This window comes from Anomaloglossus baeobatrachus, chromosome 5 (genome assembly GCF_048569485.1).
Source record: "Anomaloglossus baeobatrachus isolate aAnoBae1 chromosome 5, aAnoBae1.hap1, whole genome shotgun sequence".
Classification (NCBI taxonomy): domain Eukaryota; kingdom Metazoa; phylum Chordata; class Amphibia; order Anura; family Aromobatidae; genus Anomaloglossus; species Anomaloglossus baeobatrachus.
In genome coordinates this window covers 116,072,687-116,096,918 of record NC_134357.1, presented here as the reverse complement: position 1 = coordinate 116,096,918, position 24,232 = coordinate 116,072,687, and the positions used below count along the sequence as shown (strand labels likewise).

Sequence of the window (24,232 nt, the reverse complement as noted above, 5' to 3'; positions counted from 1 at the left end):
GAAGGGGTCACATACACCTGCTGTTTGATATGTCCTCACATAAAGAACTCCAATGGAGTCAGGTCAGGTGAGCGTGGAGGCCACTCCACGCAGCCATCATACCCAATGACTTGTAGGAAGGTCTCCATGAGGTATCGCTTCACGTCCGCAACCTTGCGAGTTTTATACGTTCTAATCATAGCATTTCTGTATGCAAGGTGTCGATTCGTATTGAATTGATGATGCCCTACAACTTTGTAATTCACTTTTTTTCTCTATCTCGTTCCGTTTTCGAGATAAAAATGCTAACTCCGTTATTTTCCACCAGGTGGCACTGTAGGTGGTTTCATTGCATAGCGCATGGATACCTTGCTATACCTAGACACTACTTCTATGCCTATAGCTGCCGCCATTCTCAAGTTAATGGCGGTAGACAGGATATGGCTGGACACACTGTATAGAGATGTATGTGTTCTCTCTTTTGGCCATTCAGTTGTTTTCCACTGCGCAGCAAAGACATTGTGGGCACATACTCTGCCTTTTTGAGATAAGGGAACCATAGAAAAGCAGTGAAAAATTTTATATCGGAATGTAAACAACAATGCCCATATTTCCTCATAGTAAGCCGATATATTGGTGATCAAAAAGTTGGACAACTATCAAAATTTTAAGATTTACATATCTTTGAGATGGGGCAACCTTCTAAAAATAAATAGTAAACAAAATCTTGTAAAGAGACATCTGCTGGTCATTCATGGTAATGTATTTTAGGCAGCATTTCTCAAATTATTATACCAAGAGCAGATTTATTAGTAATGTTTAATTCTTAGTGCAAATTTAGACACTGATACATTAAGACACACTCGTGCTACGCCAGTCCTGCTGGAGTACAAGGCACCAAATTCATTATGAAGCATTCAATGAATTTGGGGCACCTTCTGAGTGTGATGCCCCTCCGAGCGCCACGCCAAAAATGCTATCCATCAGAGATTGAAGTAGTATTTCTAGAGTACAAAATTCCTATACTTTGGACAGGCGGACATGGCCGTACCCCCGTCCAAGCTCTGCACATGTCAGCAGAGCTGATTCAGACTGGTATGAAAAATGCCAAAAATCTCAATATTTCCGCACAACCACACATTGCACTTTTCAGAGCTTATACACCAGTCCTCTGGTTCATGTTGTTTGATAAGTTTGATATATTTTAAGACTTTCTAATCTTAGCTTTCACTACTTTTTAGCTGGCTGCTGCATTTTCTGGTACGTTAGGCCATGCCTTTTGTCAGCCAAGGCTCAGAAAGTGTTTAAAATACATTAATATGATGCAAGTCAGTAAAGACCTTTTGATTTTATTTGTCAGAGGTTCATTCAGTCACCATGTTGATCACCATTGCAGGAATCTGATTCTGATCCTGTGCCAGTACGGGTACAACGTGAAATTGAATTTGCAGTAAGCCTCTTGGAGAAAGATATTCATGACAAGCAAGATACCCTCATTGGTCTCAAAGAACAGCTGAAAGAAGTCAAAGCAATTAATTATGAGATGTATCAAAAAAAGCAGGTATGTAACATGCAAGGAATATCCAGAGGTCTGTTCTGCAATCTGCCTCGGCTTTTCAGAGAAAAAAAATGTTGACTAAGATTAAGGGGGAAAAAATATTGTTCATATTCTAAGAGATCTAATCTTGCTTTTCAGCTTTGCGCAATCCAAGTGTAAAGGGCACATTTACAAACAAAATATGCTACATTAAATGGAACCTGTCATGTCGTGTTATATACAGTGCCTTGCGAAAGTATTTGGCCCCCTTGAATTTTTCAACCTTTTCCCACATTTCAGGCTTCAAACATAAAGATAAAAATGTAAATTTTATGGTGAAGAATAAACAACAAGTGGGGCACAATTGTGAAGGTGAACGATATTTATTGCTAATTTTAAATTTTTGTAAAAAAAAACAAACTGAAAATTGGGGCGTGCAATATTAGGCTATGTGTGCACGTAGCGTAATTTCATGCATTTACGCTGCATTTATCACTGCAGCATAAATGCATGCATCCCCTGCACAATCTATGAAGATTATGCATAATTCGTGCGCACGATGCTTTTTTGAACAGTGATTTGAGTGTCAAAAATTTGATAAAAAAAACTGCATTTAAAAATGCAGCATGTCACTTCTTTTGTACGTTTTGGATGCTGCTCCCACTCTGTCTATGGAAGAGGCCGCATTCCGAGTGCATAAAATCGATATATATGCTGCAAACTCACTGCATCTATTAAACAGTGTTTCTGCAGCGATTTGCAGCGCACATGTGCTGACAAATTGCTGCAGAAATTTCAGCATGTATGTAGCCTTATTCAGCCCCTTTACTTTCAGTGCAGCAAACTCACTCCAGAAGTACACTGAATGATCCAATGTTGTCCTAAATGACTGATGATGATAAATATAAGCCACCCGTGTGTAATCAAGTCTCCATATAATGGCACCTGCTCTGTGATAGTCTCAGTGTTCTGTTTAAGGCCCCCTTCACACACACGTGTCTCCGGTACACGAGACACGGGCACACGTAGACCCTTTAAAATCAATGGGTCTGCGCACACGTGCGTGTTTTGCCATGGAATGTGTGTACGTGTGGAGCATACGCGTGTCTGTGTGTTCCACACATAGACATGTCCACGTTTTCTCCGGCATCACGAGTGTCACACGGCCCGCATATGGACCACACAGATGTAGTGTGGATGCGGTCCCGTGTGACACGCGCCGGAGAAAACTCACATGTCAGAGAAAAAAATAACAAATCTTTACTCACTTTCTCCTGCCCTCCTGTCTCTACCGCTGCTGTCACTTGCTGCTGAGCAGCGGGGAGTCAGCAGGATCGGAGACCGAAGATCAGCACCAAGGACAGCGATGCCAGGGACAGGTGAGTTGAAAGTTCTCGTTCTCCGTGTGTTATCACGGATAACACACGGAGAACACAAGTAGTGCCATAAACACGGCTCACGGAGAGGAAAACGCACCATTGACACGTCCGTGAAACACGTGTGTGATTTTCACGGACATGTGAAGGGGGCCTAAAGCACAGAGAGCATCATGAAGACCAAGGAACACAACAGGCAGGTCCGTGATACTGTTGTGAAGTTTAAAGCTGGATTTGGTTATAAAAAGATTTCCAAAACTTTAAACATCCTAAGAAGCACTGTGCAAGCGATCATATTGAAATGGAAGGAGTATCATACCACTGCAAATCTACCAAGACCCGGCCAGCCCTCAAAAATTTCAAGTCAAACAAGGAGAAGACTGATCAGAAATGCAGCCAAGAGGCTCATGATCACTCTGGATGAACTGCAGAGATCTACAGCTGAGGTGGGAGAGTCTGGCCATAGGACAACAATCAGTCGTACACTGCACATATCTGGCCTTTATGGAAGAGTGGCAAGGAGAAAGCCATAAAAAGTGTCGTTTAAGGTTTGCCACAAGCCACCTGGGAGACACCCCAAACTTTTGGAAGAAGGTGCTCTGGTCAGATGAAACCAAAATCAAACTTTTTGGGCACAATGTCAAAGGATATGTTTGGCGTAAAAGCAACACAGCTCATCACCCTGAACACACTATTCCCACTGTCAAACATGGTGGTGGCAGCATCACGGTTTGGGCCTGCTTTTCTTCAGCAGGGACAGTGAAGATGGTTAAAATTGATGGGAAGATGGATGGAGCCAAAACATGACAATGATCCAAAGCATAAAGCAAACTCTACACTGTGTGCAGAATTATTAGGCAAATGAGTATTTTGATCAGATGATAATTTTTATACATGTTGTCCTACTCCAAGCTGTATAAAGTGTGCTTAATTATTAGGCAACTTCCTTTCCTGTGGCAAAATGGGTCAGAAGAGTGATTTGACGGGCACTGAAAAGTCCAAAATTGTGAGATGTCTTGCAGAGGGATGCAGCAGTCTTGAAATTGCCAAACTTTTGAAGCGTGATCACCGAACAATCAAGCGTTTCATGGCAAATAGCCAACAGGGTCGCAAGGAGTGTGTTGGGCAAAAAAGGCGCAAAATAACTGCCCATGAATTGAGGAAAATCAAGTGTGAAGCTGCCAAGATGCCATTTGCCACCAGTTTGGCCATATTTCAGAGCTGCAACGTTACTGGAGTATCAAAAAGCACAAGGTGTGCCATACTCAGGGACATGGCCAAGGTAAGGAAGGCTGAAAAACGACCACCTTTGACAAGAAGCATAAAATAAAACGTCAAGACTGGGGCATGAAATATCTTAAGACTGATTTTTCAAAGGTTTTATGGACTGATGAAATGAGAGTGACTCTTGATGGGCCAGATGGATGGGCCAGAGGCTGGATCAGTAAAGGGCAGAGAGCTCCACTCCGACTTAGACGCCAGCAAGATGGAGGTGGGGCACTGGTATGGGCTGGTATCATCAAAGATGAACTTGTGGGACCTTTTTGGATTGAGGATGGAGTAATGCTCAACTCCCAGACCTACTGCCAGCTTCTGGAAGACAACTTCTTCAAGCAGTGGTAGAGGACGAAGTCGGTATCGTTCAAGAAAAAAATGATTTTCATGCAGGACAATGCTCCATCATATGTGTAGCACCCCTGAGACCATCAGGGTGCTACAAGGTTCTGCATCCCCACAAGGATGCAGGGCCTACCCCTTTAGGGACCCAGAAGCTCAGTACCGGTACCAACAAAAACCCAGGTAATCCCAGTTTTCCCCAACAATCCCCCATACAATGGTACCCAGTTAAGGTGGGACCAATGGATGGCCGCCTAGAGGTGGAGCCACTCTAGTCCACTAGTTCACCAGGTGGGAGGGGCAGACTGTGGAGAGTAGTTGGGAAGACAGGACACAGAACGGGTGTGACTGTTGAAAGTGTGAAGGTGGAAGCGAGGTGACGTCCTGGCTCAGGTTGACGGTGACCTGGTACCCAGGAGAAGTAGTTGCCAGTGGAGTACTCCCAAAACTACGCACCGACGGGGTAGAGAACCCTAGGACAGGAAAGAGCTTCAAGCCGACCTGTTAACATCTGCACAGCAACGGGACCATCAAGGACCTTGCTGACTCAAAAGAATCCGAAGACTCAGTAGCAAAGGGAGAACAAGGGACAGGACCAGAGACTCCAAAGCCACAGGGTTCACGCTACCGTCAGGCGGACAGAAGTGGGCAAGCCACAGAACGGGGACCCCCAGTTGTTCTATACCACAGGGACCCACTTACCAGAGACAGGTGCAGGGGAAGAAGGTACCAGAGAACCAGACTGGCACTGAGACTAAGGGGACCTGGAGGCGAAACCAGCCGGCCTCGGGCAACCTATTAACATCTGCAGAAAGTGAGTAAAACAGTTGCACTGAACATCTGTGTGGACTACCTTCTTCCGACGCCCACTGCACCATACACCCTCTGGGGCCAAACCCTACTTGCGGAGGGACTATCATACTAGCTGCCAATATCATCAGCCCCAGTAAAGACATTCTGCAGCGGCGTCTCCCTACACTTAGCCACAACACCGCAAGTGGCGTCACAAGTGAACATTATCATATTCTCCCACGTAAATATCCCCATTAAAAAAGGGCCCAGGGCACGGAACCGGGTAACGGCCATCACCGTGACATTCTCAATAGAGACTCTGCCCGGAACCAGGTACCCCATAGTCCTGGGTGCTACACATGCATCCAACTACTCCACAGCGTGGCTGGCCAGTAAAGGTCTAAAAGATGAAAAAATAATGACATGGCCCCCTTGTTCACCTGATCTGAACCCAATAGAGAACCTGTGGTCCCTCATAAAATGTGAGATCTACAGGCAGGGAAAACAGTACACCTCTCGGAAGAGTGTCTGGGAGGCTGTGGTGGCTGCTGCACGCAATGCTGATCGTAAACAAATCAAGCAACTGACAGAATCTATGGATGGTAGGCTGTTGAGTGTCATCATAAAGAAAGGTGGCTATATTGGTCACTAATTTTTTGTGGTTTTGTTTTTGCATGTCAGAAATGTTTATTTCTAAATTTTGTGCAGTTATATTGGTTTACTGGGTGAAAATAAACAAGTGAGATGGGAATATATTTGGTTTTTATTAAGTTGCCTAATAATTCTGCACAGTAATAGTTACCTGCACAAACAGATATCCTCCTAAGATAGCCAAATGTAAAAAAAAACACACTCCAACTTCCAAAAATATTAAGCTTTGATATTTATGAGTCTTTTGGGTTGATTGAGAACATAATTGTTGATCAATAATAAATAAATCCTCTAAAATACAACTTGCCTAATAATTCTGCGCACAGTGTACAATGGATTGGGTCACAAATAAACGCATCCAGGTGTTAGAATGGCCAAGTCAAAGTCCAGACCTGAATCCAATCGAGAATCTATGTAAAGAGCTGAAAACTGCTCTCCATCCAACCTCACTCAGCTCCAGCTATTTGTAAAGGAAGAATGAGCGAGGATTTCAGTCTCTCGATGTGCAAAACTGATAGAGACATACCCCAAGCGACTTGCAGCTGTAATCGCAGCAAAAGGTGGCGCTACAAAGTATTAACTTAAAGGGGACGAATAATATTGCACGCCCCAATTTTCAGTTTTTTATTTTTTACAAAATTTTAAAATAAGCAATAAATATCGTTCAACTTCACAATTGTGTCCCACTTGTTGTTGATTCTTCACCACAAAATTTAAAATTTTTATCTTTATGTTTGAAGCCTGAAATGTGGGAAAAGGTTGAAAAGTTCAAGGGGGCTGAATACTTTTGCAAGGCACTGTATGTATATATATATATATATATATATAATATCTATATATATTAAACCACCTCTAATATGTTTTAAATGATGCAATGTGCATCACTAACATGGATAGCAAAAATAAATTCCATGTATTTCTCTTAAAAGACTTTATATGCTTAGGTGAAGGCAGGTGTCGCTTTTGCTGGGTTCAGTCACTGTCACTCAAGTTCAGGCACAATTGATTAGTTAACTTAGTCATGCCCCACCATCACTTCTCCTCTGCTGAGTGCCGCCCATTACGGTCACATGGTCGTGACATCACCACAGGTCCTTTACCACCACTTCTCTGCTGATCACCACAGGTCCTTCACCACCACTTCTCTACTGATCACCACAGGTCCTTTCACATCACTTTTCTGCTGAGCTCAACCCATTACCGTCATATGATCATGATATCACCACAGGTCCTTCAGCACTGCTTCTCCTCTGCTTATCTCTGGAACTCAGCTTTGGAGAAGTGGTGGTGAAGGACCTGTGGTAATGGACCGTAATGGGCACAGCTCAGCAGAGAAGCGGTGGTGAAGGACCTTTGGTGTAATCAATTACAATGCGGAGGGGCATGGCTATGTTCAAAAAAGAATCGTGCCTGAACTTCAGTGACTGTGACTGAACCCAGCAAAAGTGCTGCCCCTATGACTGAAACCAAAGTATGTAATACATTCACCTAAGCATATGAAGTCTTTTTTTTATTTCCAAAATTTTTTATTTTAAAAGAGGCATTACAACTGGGTAATCGGAAGGATAAGGAAAATACATTACAAAATTTGAGTGATACATTGTAAACATATATAGTAAAACGATATAGGTTACGGGTATAGGAATGGAAGGGGAGAAATGGGAAAGAAAATGAAGTCTTTTTTTTAAGATATATGGAATTTATTTATATATATGTATATATATATATATATGTGTGTGTGTGTGTATATATATATATATATATATAATATATATATATATATATATATATATAATATGTATCTATATATATATATATGTATATATATAATATGTATCTATATATATATATATATAGATATATATAGATATATATATACATACATAGATATATATATATATATATATATATATATATATATAGATAGATAGATAGATAGATAGATAGATAGATAGATATTTTTTTTTGTTAAAACCATGTTAGTGATGCACATTGCATCATTTAAAAGACGTTAGGGGTGGGTTAATATAAAAAAAAACAAAAAACAACATGACAGATTGCCTTTAAAGGGTATTTCGCACTGATCAGCTTCTACCAGCTCCAGCAGTGGCCAAATGTAAATGTACAGAGCAGAAATCCACAGCACTGTCACACTCTTTATGGTACTGCTGTGTGCTGCAGATCAGCTCTTTTTATTTGAACAAGAGCTGAGCTGCAGTGACGTAGAGTGGCCACTCAGTGTGATGGCGCTGTGGTGTTCTGCTTTGTATCCTGTTTACATCTGACTGCTGTTAACAGCTAACTGGTGATTGTGCCAGGTGTCAGACACCAACCATTCTGATATTAAGGACCTACTATAATGATAAGGGCATCAGTATCATAGTACTGGAAAACCCCTGCTCTGGGATCCCCCAGGAATACTGTTTAACATGTAATTTCTCATATACTGCTCTACATTGCTTCAGGCCTTTGGCAATAAGTAGTGTTAAATCATTTCAATGTATATACAGTAGTGTGCAAATGTTTTTGACAGTTGTGTAAAATATGCAACAAAATAGATGTTATAAAAAATATGTGTTGAGTTTGTTTTTTATGAATTACCAAAATTCTAACGGAATAAACAAAAGAGAAATCTACATCCAACCAACTTTTGTGAGCTTCAAAGATTTTGATGCCAGAAAATTGGCATAATAGGCTTTGAAAATCACAACATTTTTGTATAACTCATAGTTGTGCCAAAATTTTGCAAATTTTGGTGTTTTAACAGCAGATTCTCCCAGCTGTAATGTGTGGAGTGGGGGTGCGACACCACAGTGCACTTAATTCAGAACATACCGTGGTCTTCTTTATGCCAGAAAACCTACTCTAGTCACTGATATTCGTAAGTGTTGTGGCGAGACACATGCCACTTGTCAGACGCCCCTGATTCATCACAACTTTGCCCATTCCTTGATGCTTCTTCAAAAGTGCATGAATAGCACATCTTAAAACCACAGTCTGCTTTTAAACCTTGGAGAGACCTTGCTGATGCAGTATAAATACCTTGTGTCTTGTTGCTGTTTTTAGTCTTGCCCTGGTGTATGACCTGTGACATGGAACTGTCTTCTACAATCTCACCTTTAGGCTGGACTCACACGAGAGGGAGGGGTTAATCCTCCCATCTCCTCCACTGTCAGCCTGTGCGTAGATCGCACTGCACTGGGATAACATCCGAGTGCAGTCCGATGTATCTCTCGCATCCATTCACTTGAATGGGTGCGAGAGATACGGCGGTAGCAGCAAAACGCAGCATGCTGCCGCTTTTCTCGCATCCAGAATCTGGATGCGAGAAAAGCTGACCAACAACTCAACCTCATTGCCTAACATTGGTCAGAGTGCAATGCGAGAATTTCTCGCATTGCACTCGTCCGATTTTCACGCTCGTGTGAGCGTACCCTTAGGCCGAGGCCACACGGGGTTATGTGCGAGTCCTCGCATGACACTCTCGCAGCACAGCGGGAGCCGAGTGTCATGCAAGGCTCATGCGACTGTGATCCAATGGTGCGATCAGACCATAGCTGTGGAGGGGGCGCCAGGGCTGCAGAGGGGAGGGGGGGATTTATCTCCCTATCTCCTCCGTTGACGGCTATTAAGACTCTCGCATTGCTCTCGCGTTACACTGGTGTAACGCGAGTGGAGTGCGATGTTTTTCTTGCCCCATAGAATTGAATGGGTGCGAGTGGACCAGGATCACATTTCACCCCCAGCATGCTGCGACTGTTTTCTCGGTCTGATTAGGGCTGAGAAAATAATCACTCATGGGAGCTGCCATATATTGGTCCGAGTGGAATGCAATTTTTTATCGCATTCCACTCGCACCATTTTTCTCGCCGTGTGTCCTAGGCCATATAGCAAAATTTGCTTGTCGCACTTCTGGTTTTAAGCTGTGTTCATACACAGCGATCATGCTGCTGCTGAAAACTGCAGCAGCCTTGTGGCACTGCAGTCTTTCCAGTATTTCCCTGCACAATCACTTATTTTTGCATGATAACAATAACAATTGTTTCACCTGCAATACCGCGTGGCTATTATGATGGTTTAAATGCAAGCATCAGTGATTGTGCAGAGAACAAAGGAAAGACTGCTGTGGCACAACTGCTGTGGTTTTTGGCCGTGGTATGACTGTTGTGTGAACACAGCCTTAAGTCTCCTACATGGCTGTTGTTATTTCAGTTAATTTCTGTTTTCCAATCTACATATGAAACTGATGATCATTATAACCTGTTTGGTATAATTGGCTACACATACACTGGACTATAATCCTACAAAATGCCTGACTTTGTGCAAATGTACTGAAAATAACTTTTTTGAAGACAAAAGGTGATTACACCAAATATTGATTGGATTTAGATTTCTCATTTGTTCATTCACTTGTAGTTTGTGAATTGGTAACAATAAATCATTAACGTGTATTTTTAACTAGGGATGATCGAATATCACAAATATTCGGCAATATTTGGCTTCGCGAATATCCGACGAATAGGTCGCCACTATATGTATATTCAGTGCGCAATGTAAGTCTATGGGAAGCCCGAATAGTTGCTATTTGGCAACTATTCGGGTTTCCCATAGACTTACATTGCGCATCCAATATTCGCAAATAGTCGAATAGCGGCGACCTATTCGGCGAATATGGGTGTTGTCGAATATTTGCGGTATTCGATCATCCCTATTTTTAACACATTCTTACTTTGCAGCAATTTTACACACCTGTCTAAAACTTGCACAGTACTGTATCCGTGGTATATACAGATTCTACGCACTGTGGACTCTTTCCTTAGTGGATTTCACCAAGTCCATTGTGAATGGTTAAATTTGTGGTGACAATTCACAACAAATCTGTGACAGAATAGGAGAGATTTCCAAATGGAAATGAGTAGGAAACTTATCTAGCTAATTTGAAGCATTTTTTATATGTATTTTGGAGCAGAATTTGTTCCAAAATCCAAGTCAAAACGCCTTTTGAACGCCTTCAGCTCTTTGACAGTTACACAATACATAATTGGACTTAGATCAGAACTATGGTGGGTAGTAAGATTATAAATGTGTGTTGTAGGACAGCACATGGAGTGATTGGAGGTAAAGGAAAAAGGATAGTAGTGTTTGCTTTTTTTATGGTCCTGTTTATTACCACTTTCTCCAAACCCTTCTACAGAATTTGGAAGAGGACGTCAAAGAGAGAGATGTGAAAACTAGACTAGACGGCAAGACCAGTCAGATTGCTGCATCCATGAAACCTCGAGAACCGAGGTAAGTGACATGTAAACACATATTCAGTAGCAGTAAATGGACACTGGTGACTGGTGCAATTGGAACAAAATTCTGAAATGATAATGAAATAACCCTAAAAGTAAAAACTACTGTGAATGTCAACAGCAATTATTTTGGAGATTTAAAGATTTTACTAGTTTAACCTGAACAGTTCCTTGGTTATTTAACATTGAGATTAAAGGGGTGGTCCATAAACACAGCATGGTCACATGCCAATACACAGTGGCCACATCGATGTAAAGCTTCCTTGGGTAGTCAGTTATGCCTATGAGGGGCGCTATTGTGGACCGTTCATCCCCCATCATGTGACATCTGAGATTCGTTGATGTCATGTCAACTTCCAGTTGACCCCACATCAATGAAGCGGCCCCAGTCTACCTGAGTGACTGGGCTGTGGGCGGAGTTTCACCGCTCATCACAGCGCAGCATCTCGCGTGCTCTCTTCTTCACTGCAGGGCACCAGAAGCACGGAGATGCTGCGCTGTGATGAGCGGTAAAACGCCACCCACAGTCCAGTCACTCAGGGAAACTGGGGCCACCTCAGTGATGTCAGGTCAACTAGAAGTTGCAATGTTTCACAGATATCTGAATTCACCCTTATTGCATTGCCAATATATGGCTCCGTCATCTACATAAACCCGCACAGTAGTGAGATTTCCACTTTTTAAATTTGATGGGTGAAGAGAACATTTACAAGTTTTACTGGACACTTTTTGCACAACCTCATTGCACTTTTTTTTTTTTTTTTTTAATACCGGTTTATGCCAAAATGATAATTACTGTTAATTTGATTCTCATGACAGCACCATAACGGAGGGATCATGGCCTATATTTAATTACCAGAGCGAATATTTTTCTTTTCCATGGTAGCACCAATGTACATATACATAGGGAAATATCTGGGTGGGACTAAAGGAAAGATTTGCTCTCTAAAGAAAGGTTTAAGGCAGGGGTCTCAAACTCGCCTGGCTATATGAACCACACTTATAACAAATAATTTGGGGGGCAGCTTTCTTTTCACAGCAAAGTGATATTTTTATTGGTACTATATTTTTTTTTCTATACACTTTTGGATCATGTTGTTGAACATTTTTCATTCATTTATTATAACATACATGTATTTTTTTTTTTTGTTTAAATATAAAGCACCCTCATTTTTTTTTGGGTAAAAAAAAATTCATTCTTTATTTTTATTTATTTTTTTTTTTACATTTAATCTCCTTTTGTAAGTAATATAGTTTTACAATTAGCACCACATAGTAATTTTGCCCAACATCTTGTAGTGATGTTCCCATCCTGGTCCTCATCTTTTAGTAATGTGCCCATTCTGTTCTTCTTGAAGTAAGGGGCCCATCCTTGTCCCCATCCTGTAGTAATGTGCCTATCCTTGTCCCCATCCTTTAGTAATGTGTACATCATGTAGTAATGTGCCCATCCTGTAGTAATGTGCCCATCCTTGTGTCCATCCTGTAGTAATGTGCCCACCTGTAGTAATTTGCCCATCCTTGTCCCCATCCTGTAGTAATATGTCCCATCCTTGTGCCCATCCTGTATTAATGTGGCAATTTTTGTCCCCTTTTACTGATGCACCCATGCAGATCCTCTTTTTGTAGTAATGTCCCCTTTACTAGCCCTCTTTTTGTAAGCAATGTCCCATCCTGGACCCCTATTGTGCAATTCTACACACACACACATACACACACACACACACACACACACAACCAAAACACTCTTCTCACGTGTCCTCCATTCCCTCAGCGTCTCTTTCTTGCTTTTTGCAGACCGCAGGCACGTGGGCCTGGTGCAAAGGCTGCCGCTGTCAGCACTTCATCTGAAATTCAGATGAACATTTTGCCGGCGCTGCACAGAGTCAAGCTCTCTCTGTGCAACTAGTCCAATGGCAGCCACTGGCCGATTAGAGACAAGCAACTGAGGTCATATGCGTCAGATGCTTGCTTCTGATTGGTTGGCGGCTGCACTGGACTAGTGGAAGAGAGAGAGCTTGACTTTGCACAGTGCCAGCAAAACGTTCATCTGAAATAAAGTGCCGAAAGTGGCGGTCCCTGCACCGGATGTGATCCTTACTGGGTCCACGGGCCTGCGGGCCGCACGAAGGAGCCTGAGGGGCTGCATGCGGCCCAGGGGCCATGTGTTTGAGACCCCTTATTTAAAGGATTTTTACTTTCTTAAACAATGGATATTGTCAGATACTGCTTGTAATAACAAACCACTTTTGTAATTCATTTCTTTTTAACCCCTTCATGACCTTGGATGTCCTGTTACATCCTAGGTCATGTTCCTTGATTTGGTGTGGGTCGCACACAGAGACTGCATCTTTCCCTGCACATGTCGGATGATCTGATCAGCCGTTGTGTGCCGCTAACAGCCACGGGTGGATCAGAGATCCGCCTGTGGTTGTTAACCAGTTAAATCCCACTGTCAATCTCTTATAGTGGGATTTAACACGTGCTAGGTGAGAGAGCGTCATTCCCTGCTCCCATCGGCGCTCCTGTGACGATGGGTTATCATGACAGCCAGGGATCAGCTGATGAACTCTGTATCTGTTATGATAAACTTCCTGTGAACACCGACATTCATAGGAGATCATGATTACTGCTCTGTATAGCAGAAGCGATCAGACGACCGCAGTTCCAAGTGTCCTAAGGCGACTAGTAAATACATTAAAAAGTAAAAAAAAACCTTTTAAAAATATGAAAAAAATCGAAAAAAAACAAACAAGCACAAAAGTTCAAATCAGCCCCCCTTTTGCCCCATTGAAAATAAAATGGTTAAAAAAAGCAAATCCCCCCACATATTTGATATTGCTGCTTTCAGAAATGTCCTATATATTAAAATATAAAATAAATTAATCCGTTTGCTAAACAGCATAATGGAAAAGAAAGCCGCCTGAATTTGTTTGTTTTTTTTTTTTTTTTGGCCTATGCAACATTGCAATAAAATGCAATAAGAGGCAAAACATTATACTTACTCAAAAATGATATCCATAAAAATGTCAATAAATAAGCCATCACACAGCCCAGATTCCGATAAAGAAAAACATTATGGTTCTTAGTAAATGGCGACAATAGTTAAATTATATGTGTTTGTTTTTTTTTACAAACTTCTGAATTTTGTTTCACCATTTAAATGTTTGGTATCTAGTTACTCCTACTGACCTGTAGAAGCACACTGCCAGGTCACCTTTACCATATAGTGACCATGGTAAATAAACATAACAATTGTGGAATTCCACTTTTTTTTCCAATTTCACCGAACAGTTTTCCAGTGCACTAAATGGTAAAATGAATGATGCTAATCAAAATTACAACTCGTCACACACAAAACAAGCCCTCATAGGGCTATATTGATGAAAAATAAAATCGTTATGGCTCATGTAAGAAGGCAAGGAAAAATGAAAGCACAAAAACAGTAAATTGCTAGATGGTGAAGGGGTTAAAATTTCAAGCCTTTCTTGGAATATTAAAGGGAATCAGTCAGTATAATTAACCCTTCTAAGCTGTCTACATAAGCATATAGGTCATAGAAATTTGAAAAAATGATACCTTGATATCTGCGATTCGATGTCTTATTCCAGAGAAGTCCACATTTTTCTTATATGCAAAAAATTCTGTTAAGATCTATTGGCCGGACATAGATCTTCCTGTGAATCACCTCCAGAGCTTATTTTAAATGAAAGAAGGGAATTTTGTTTACTTACCGTAAATTCCTTTTCTTCTAGCTCCAATTGGGAGACCCAGACAATTGGGGTGTATAGCTTCTGCCTCCGGAGGCCACACAAAGTATTACACTTAAAAGTGTAAAGCCCCTCCCCTTCTGCCTATACACCCCCCCGTGCATCACGGGCTCCTCAGTTTTGGTGCAAAAGCAGGAAGGAGGAAACTTATAAATTGGTCTAAAGTAAATTCAATCCGAAGGAAGTTCGGAGAACTGAAACCATTCAACATGAACAACATGTGTACACAAAGAACAACAGCCCGAAGGGAACAGGGGCGGGTGCTGGGTCTCCCAATTGGAGCTAGAAGAAAAGGAATTTACGGTAAGTAAACAAAATTCCCTTCTTCTTTGTCGCTCCATTGGGAGACCCAGACAATTGGGACGTCCAAAAGCAGTCCCTGGGTGGGTAAAATAATACCTCGTAATAGAGCCGTAAAAACGGCCCCTTCCTACAGGTGGGCAACCGCCGCCTGCAGGACTCGCCTACCTAGGCTGGCATCTGCCGAAGCATAGGTATGCACCTGATAGTGTTTCGTGAAAGTGTGCAGGCTCGACCAGGTAGCCGCCTGACACACCTGCTGAGCCGTAGCCTGGTGCCGCAAAGCCCAGGACGCACCCACGGCTCTGGTAGAATGGGCCTTCAGCCCTGAGGGAATCGGAAGCCCAGAAGAACGGTAGGCTTCGAGAATTGGTTCCTTGATCCACCGAGCCAGGGTTGACTTGGAAGCCTGTGACCCTTTACGCTGGCCAGCGACAAGGACAAAGAGTGCATCCGAGCGGCGCAGGGGCGCCGTACGAGAAATGTAGAGTCTGAGTGCTCTCACCAGATCTAACAAGTGCAAATCCTTTTCACATTGGTGAACTGGATGAGGACAAAAAGAAGGTAAAGAGATATCCTGATTGAGATGAAAGGGGGAGACCACCTTCGGGAGAAATTCCGGAACCGGCCGCAGAACCACCTTGTCCTGGTGAAACACCAGGAAAGGGGCTTTGCATGACAACGCTGCTAGCTCACACACTCTCCGAAGTGATGTGACTGCTACTAGGAAGACCACTTTCTGCGAAAGGCGTGAAAGAGAAATATCCTTCATTGGCTCGAACGGTGGTTTCTGAAGAGCCATCAGCACCCTGTTCAGATCCCAGGGTTCTAACGGACGCTTGTAAGGAGGGACTATGTGACAAACCCCCTGCAGGAACGTGCGTACCTGTGGAAGTCTGGCTAGGCGCTTCTGAAAAAACACAGAGAGCGCTGAGACTTGTCCCTTAAGGGAGCCGAGCGACAAACCCTTTTCCAATCCGGATTGAAGGAAGGAAAGAAAAGTGGGCAAGGCAAATGGCCAGGGAGTAAAACCCTGATCAGAGCACCAGGATAAGAATATCCTCCACGTCCTGTGGTAGATCTTGGCGGACGTTGGTTTCCTGGCCTGTCTCATAGTGGCAATGACCTCTTGAGATAACCCTGAAGACGCTAGGATCCAGGACTCAATGGCCACACAGTCAGGTTGAGGGCCGCAGAATTCAGATGGAAAAACGGCCCTTGAGACAGCAAGTCTGGTCGGTCTGGTAGTGCCCACGGTTGGCCCACCGTGAGATGCCACAGATCCGGGTACCACGACCTCCTCGGCCAGTCTGGAGTGACGAGGAAGGCGCGGCAGCAGTCGGGCCTGATCTTGCGTAACACTCTGGGCAGCAGTGCCAGAGGAGGAAACACTTAAGGCAGTTGAAACTGCGACCAATCCTGAACTAATGCGTCCGCCGCCAGAGCTCTGTGATCTTGAGACCGTGCCATGAATGCCGGGACCTTGTTGCTGTGCCGTGACGCCATTAGGTCGACGTCCGGCATCCCCCAGCGGCAACAGATCTCTTGAAACACGTCCGGGTGAAGGGACCATTCCCCTGCGTCCATGCCCTGGCGACTGAGAAAGTCTGCTTCCCAGTTTTCTACGCCCGGGATGTGAACTGCGGATATGGTGGAGGCTGTGGCTTCCACCCACAGCAGAATCCGCCGGACTTCCTGGAAGGCTTGCCGACTGCGTGTTCCGCCTTGGTGGTTGATGTATGCCACCGCGGTGGAGTTGTCCGACTGAATTCGGATCTGCTTGCCTTCCAGCCACGGCTGGAACGCCTTTAGGGCAAGATACACTGCCCTTATCTCCAGAACATTGATCTGAAGGGAGGACTCCGGCTGAGTCCAGGTACCCTGAGCCCTGTGGTGGAGAAAGACCGCTCCCCACCCTGACAGACTCGCGTCCGTCGTGACCACCGCCCAGGATGGGGGTAGGAAGGATTTCCCCTTCGACAATGAAGTGGGAAGAAGCCACCACCGAAGGGAGGCTTTGGCTGCCTGAGAAAGGGAGACGTTCCTGTCGAGGGACGTCGACTTCCTGTCCCATTTGCGGAGAATGTCCCACTGAAGTGGACGCAGATGAAACTGCGCAAAAGGAACTGCCTCCATTGCTGCCACCATCTTCCCTAGGAAGTGCATGAGGCGCCTCAAGGGGTGTGACTGGCCTTGAAGGAGAGATTGCACCCCTGTCTGTAGTGAACGCTGTTTGTTCAGCGGAAGCTTCACTATCGCTGAGAGAGTATGAAACTCCATGCCAAGATATGTCAGTGATTGGGCCGGTGTCAGATTTGACTTTGGGAAATTGATGATCCACCCGAATCTCTGGAGAGTCTCCAGAGCAATGTCCAGGCTGTGTTGGCATGCCACTCGAGAGGGTGCCTTGACAAGCAGATCGTCTAAGTAAGGGATCACCGAGTGTCCCTGAGAGTGTAGGACTGCTACCACTGTTGCCATGACCTTGGTGAAAACCTGTGGGGCTGTCGCCAGGCCGAATGGCAGTGCCACAAACTGAAGGTGTTCGTCCCCTATGGCGAAACGCAGGAAGCGCTGATGCTCTGGTGCAATCGGTACGTGGAGATAAGCATCTTTGATGTCAATTGATGCTAGGAAATCTCCTTGGGACATTGAGGCGATGACGGAGCGGAGCGATTCCATCCGGAACCGCCTGGTTTTTACGTGTTTGTTGAGTAGTTTTAGGTCCAGAACAGGACGGAAAGATCCGTCCTTTTTTGGCACCACAAACAAGTTGGAGTAAAAACCGTGACCCTGTTGCTGAAGAGGAACAGGGATCACCACTCCTTCTGCCTTCAGAGTGCTCACCGCCTGAAGAAGAGCATCGGCTCGCTCGGGGGGCGGAGATGTTCTGAAGAAACGAGTCGGAGGACGAGAGCTGAACTCTATCCTGTAACCGTGAGACAGAATGTCTCTCACCCAACGGTCTTGTACCTGTGGCAGCCAGGCGTCGCAAAAGCGGGAGAGCCTGCCACCGACCGAGGATGCGGTTTGAAGAGGCCGAAAGTCATGAGGAGGCCGCTTTGGGAGCGGTTCCTCCGGTGGTCTTTTTAGGACGTGACTTAGACCGCCATGAATCGGAGTCCCTCTGACCCTTCTGTGGCCTGTTGGACGAGGAGAATTGAGACCTGCCCGCGGGCCGAAAGGACCGAAACCTCGATTGTACCTTCCGTTGTTGAGGTCTGTTTGGTTTGGACTGGGGTAAGGATGAGTCCTTTCCCTTGGATTGTTTAATGATTTCATCCAATCGCTCACCAAACAGGCGGTCACCAGAAAGTGGCAAACCGGTTAAGAACTTTTTGGAAGCAGAGTCTGCCTTCCATTCACGTAGCCACAAGGCCCTGCGGACTGCCACCGAATTGGCGGATGCTACCGCCGTACGGCTCGCAGAGTCCAGGACAGCATTAATGGCGTAGGACGCAAATGCCGACGCCTGAGAGGTTAAGGACACCACTTGCGGAGCAGAGACACGTGTGACTGCATTAATCTGTGAGTGACAAGCTGAGATAGCTTGGAGTGCCCATACGGCTGCGAATGCCGGAGCAAAGGACGCGCCGATAGCTTCATAGATGGATTTCAGCCAGAGTTCCATCTGTCTGTCAGTGGCATCTTTGAGTGAAGCCCCATCTTCCACTGCAACTATGGATCTGGCCGCCAGTCTGGAGACTGGAGGATCCACCTTGGGACACTGATCCCAACCCTTGACAACGTCAGGGGGGAAGGGATAACGTGTGTCCTTAAGGCGCTTAGAAAAGCGCTTATCTGGACAAGCTCGGTGTTTCTGTACTGCCTCTCTGAAGTCGGAGTGATCCAGAAACGTACTCATTGTACATTTGGGAAACCTAAAACGGAATTTCTCCTGCTGAGAAGCTGACTCCTCAATTGGAGGAGCTGGGGGAGAAAGATCCAACACCTGATTGATGGACGCTATAAGGTCATTCACTATGGCGTCTCCTTCAGGTGTATCTAGGTTGAGAGCGACCTCAGGATCAGAATCCTGATCTGCCACCTCCGCTTCATCCTCTAGAGAGTCCTCCTGCTGAGACCCTGAGCAGTGTGATGAGGTCGAGGGAAGCTCCCAGCGAGCCCGCTTAGGCGGTCTGGGACTGCGGTCCGTGTCGGAGACCTCACCTTGGGACCTATGAGTCACCCCAGGAGCACTTTGCTGCTCCAACCGAGGGGGGCCTGGGGTCAATGATTCCACAGTGCCGGGGGCCTGTGTTACCGGTCTGGACTGCAAGGCTTCTAGTATCTTAGCAGACCATTTATCCATAGACTCAGAAAGTTTGTCAGCGAATACTGCAAACTCCGTCCCTGTCACCTGGACAGTGGTAGCAGGTGGTTCCACCTGGGCCACCAGTGGCAGAGGCTCCGGCTGAGTAAGTGCCGCAGGGGCCGAGCATTGTACACAATGAGGGTAGGTGGAACCTGCCGGTAGCATAGCCGCACATGAGGTACAGGTTGCAAAGTAAGCCTGTGCTTTGGCACCCTTGCTTTTTGCGGACGACATGCTGTTGTCTCCTCAGAGTACAATCCGGGAGGGTATATAGCCAAAAACCAACAGTGCGACCGTACAGAGTAAATGTATAGCATATAAGCATATATATATATACACTTCGGCACCCAGGGGGGCCAGCACCTAGTAACAGGTGCGGCTTACCGACCGCCCAAAGCGGTTGTGTGACCACCAGATTCCCTGCCTGGGCCTCCCAGAGCCGTGTTGTCTCTCCTCTCCAGCTTCAGAAGTGCTGACAGGAATGGCTGTCAGCGTTCTGTGAGGAGGAGGGGGCCGTGGGTGTGCCCTAGAAAGTGCGGGAATCTGGTGCCCCACTGTGCTCAGTGAGGGGGGAGGAGGATACAAAGTATGCTCCAGCCCTCAGCGCTGACGTCCAGTGCAGCGTCCCTCCCTTCCCCTGACTGGCAGGCCGGGGGGCAGGAGTATGTGGTACTAGGCCGCAGAAGCCGGGGACTAAAGTTATAAGCGCGGCCGGCAAACAAGCGCGGCCAGCGCGGTAGTCCCGGCGCACCAACACACCCAGCAGTGCTGCAGCGTGTATAACACAGGCGCTCCATGCGCCGTCCCCAAGGGGACACAGAGTACCTCACAGTAGCAGGGCCTTGTCCCTGACGATACCCGGCTCCTGTCCAGCAGATTCCCCAGGGGCTGCGGAGGGAGCACGGTCCCAGTGTCTGGAGACCGATTAGGATCCCACTTCACCCAGAGCCCTTAAGGGATGGGGAAGGAAAACAGCATGTGGCTCCTGCCTATGTACCCGCAATGGGTACCTCAACCTTAACAACACCGCCGACCAGAGTGGGGTGAGAAGGGAGCATGCTGGGGGCCCTGTTATGGGCCCTCTTTTCTTCCATCCGATATAGTCAGCAGCTGCTGCTGACTAAATTGTGGAGCTATGCGTGCATGTGTGCCTCCTTCGCACAAAGCATAAAAACTGAGGAGCCCGTGATGCACGGGGGGGTGTATAGGCAGAAGGGGAGGGGCTTTACACTTTTAAGTGTAATACTTTGTGTGGCCTCCGGAGGCAGAAGCTATACACCCCAATTGTCTGGGTCTCCCAATGGAGCGACAAAGAAATAGGTGTTAACAGTGTGAGACATGTAATGACTGACAGTCTGCTCTCATAATCACACACAGGTCTGCAGTGAGACTAGCGCTAACACAGTACATCAGAGCTATACAGGAAAGCAATGCTAATGCAGGTGTCACACGGTACGATCTATCGTGCGATCGAACGAGCGATCATACCCACCCCCGTCGTTTGTGCGTCACGAGCAAATTGCTGCCCGTGTCGCACAAAGTCATTAAACCGCCGTCACACGTACTTACCTGCCTAACGACGTCGCTGTGGGTGGCGAACATCCTCTTCCTGAAGGGGGAGGGACGTTTGGCGTCACAGCGACGTCACACAGCCGCCAGCCAATAGAAGCGGAGGGGCGGAGATGAGCAGGATGTAAACATCCCACCCACCTTCTTCCTTCCGTAAAGCTGGCGGGTGCCGCAGGACGCAGGTAAGCTGTGTTCGGAGCGATGTGTGCTGCCCCGGGTACGATGAACAACCGGCGCCATGAAAAATAAACGATTTTTTAAAAATAAGCGACGTGTACACGACTCATGATTTGTGACCGATTCAGCGTCGCTCGGAGGTGTCACACGAAACGACGTCGCAAACGATGCCGGATGTGCGTCACGAAAACCGTGACCCCAACGATGCATCGCACGATAGCTCGTCTCGTGTGACGCCCGCATAACACAGCACAGCAGAGGTAACACAGTAGAGCAGAGCAATACAGGAAAGCAATGCTAACACAGTACAGCAGAGCTATACAGGAAAGCAATGCTAACACAGTACAGCAGAGCTATACAGGAAAGCAATGCTAACACAGTACAGCAGAGCTATACAGGAAAGCAATGGTAACACAATACAGCAGAGCTAACACAGTAGAGCAGAGCTATATAGGAGAGCAATGCTAACACAGTACAGCAGAGCTAATACAGTACAGCAGAAGTGAAGTTTGCTTCATTACAAACCCATTTGCAGCTGCAATCCAGAGTGCTTCAGCTTCCATCTCACCAGTGTGGGGGGAGGGGCAGTACAGCAGAGCTGACAGCATTGTGAGAAGACAACTGCATATGTGCTTGCTGTGCTTGTAATGAGACAGGATTTAACTCTCCTGTACTGTGTTGGATAAAGTCAGGCACAGCTCTGCAGTGGACCGGCCAGCACTGAGGGGCTAAATGCTACTGTAAATGTTTGTAATCAGACAAAGTTCACTAAACTATATGTTTTTACTTGTGCATAACTAATATGGATGTCATAAAAATGCACTTAAAGCTGTCCCAGACTGATGAATGAAAGTCATCCCCTAGCCCTGTATTACTTTAAAATGGGGCAGACATTATTACTGTATTCATATACTTAAAGGGGTTGTCCACTACTTGGACAACGACTTCTTTTTCCCTTTTTCAAATCTGTAAAAATAAATAAGCCTATACTCACTTTCGGTGCAGCTATGGTTTCAGTGATGTCTGAAGTTGCATTCCTGAGGCTCACGTGACATTATGACACGCAGTCCCAGCGATTAATCAGCGCCAGCTTCCTCCTCCCCACCTTCAGACATTTGAACAGGAAGTCAGCATAGTGCTCATAACCTGCTCAGATGTCTGAAGGCGGGGAGACAGACGTCGGGCATTGATTGGTCGCTGGGCTTTTGTGTCATAACAATGTCACGTGGGCCCTGGGAACATGGCTTTACACATTGTTGGAACCGCAGCTGCAGCGGTGAGTATAGACTTATTTATTTTTACGGGGGCAAACAAGGGTAATGAAAAGGGGTTGACCAAGTAGTGGACAACCCTTCTAACCTACATTGTCACCTTGTAATCCCAGAAAGATAACATTTTTAGCAATAACATAGCAAAGGGCAACCAAAAGATTATTTTATCTTTCCAAATGATCTGCACACCCAGCGACAACTATTAGAGCCTCACCAAAGGACTAGAGTGAAATCTAGTACGTTACTGTAGATGAATAATTGGTGTATAATGTATTATGCAAACAGCAATACCGAGCATGATAACACACATCTGCATTACAGTAATTGTACTTTGTTCTTTCTCTTTATTTTTCTTTTTTTTAACTATTATTTGTCACATTCCATATTTTCATTTCCAAACAGTGATAAAAATGTAATAGCCAAACCTCGACACATTGAGATAGCTTATATGAAAGACTCGGGAGTAGAATCTGCTCCACATTATAAACTTATAAAAGATATATCATTCTAACTCTATGTATCGTGACATCAATAAGAAACATATTCTTTACTATATAGCACAGTGAAAAGTAGAATTTATTTACATTTATAATACATTAAAATACCTGTTACACGTAAATGTTATAGAGATTTGGATATGTACACACCCAGCAATTATGTATTAATGGTATACTAACTCCCACATAATAATAGTAAAGAGTATTTTTTATACTGTTGGTGTTTGTGTCGTTTTTTGCATATTATTTGCCCACATTTTTTTTAGTTATTTTTTTTTTAGAACAAAAGAAGAGGATGTGCTCTGCTAATGCTCAGTCATCTGAAGGTTTCACCAAGTTGTGATACTTTGAATATGCACTTGTAAGTATATTACAGAATTACTAGGTGAATTAAGTGCTTTTCTTCTTCATAAAAGCCAAAATAACCGTAGAGGCCAGTAAGACGTCTAGTGGAGTTCTAGCATATGAGTCAGCTTTCCCAGACACAATAATGATAAATGTGATCAGTTATCTAATATATAAAGCTTAGTGTATGTGTATGTGTATGTGTATGTGTGTGTGTGTGTGTGTGTGTGTGTGTGTGTGTGTGTGTGTGTGTGCGCTAAAGGAATACGCACCATCACATTTACAATCACAAAAATTTCCACAGCCACCTCATAGACTATGTTTTGAGGGGAAATTGAACCCCGCGCTTTAGTTATTCACCAAAAAACCTTTTTACATTAAAGTCAATGGAGCTGAGAGCTATCGGTCATTAATAGGACCTCTGATTGGATGCTATAGGCAACGAGGGACATTTTTAGTATAACACAGCTTATATGTCAGGTAATATAATTTCGGTAGAGAGACAGACAGCCAGAGAGAGACAGCCAGACAGAGAGAGAAAGAGATACAGAGAGACACAGAGAGAGGGACAGACAGAGAGTCAGGCATACAGGGAGAATTACAGACAGAAAGAAACAGATACAGAGAGACCGGGAGAGAGAGAAAGAGAGACAGAGACACACAGAGAGAGAAACAGAAATACAAACAGAGAGAGACAGACAGACAGACAGGGAGAGAAACAGACATAGCGATAAAGACAGAG

The 24,232-nt window shown here is 44.9% G+C and overlaps 1 protein-coding gene across 2 annotated transcripts in view; it reads left to right on the top strand.

Moving 5' to 3' along the window:
- RUFY2 (RUN and FYVE domain containing 2) overlaps positions 1-23,364 on the top strand; it is a 51,865-nt gene extending 28,501 nt beyond the window's left edge. For both annotated transcript variants that reach the window (XM_075352384.1, XM_075352383.1), the window contains exons 12-14: positions 1,376-1,540; positions 11,147-11,241; positions 23,051-23,364. In XM_075352384.1, the coding sequence (XP_075208499.1) occupies positions 1,376-1,540; positions 11,147-11,241; positions 23,051-23,159 (369 nt within the window). In that variant the 3' untranslated portion in view covers positions 23,160-23,364. The remainder of the gene's footprint in view (positions 1-1,375; positions 1,541-11,146; positions 11,242-23,050) is intronic.
- The last annotated feature ends 868 nt before the right edge of the window (positions 23,365-24,232 follow it).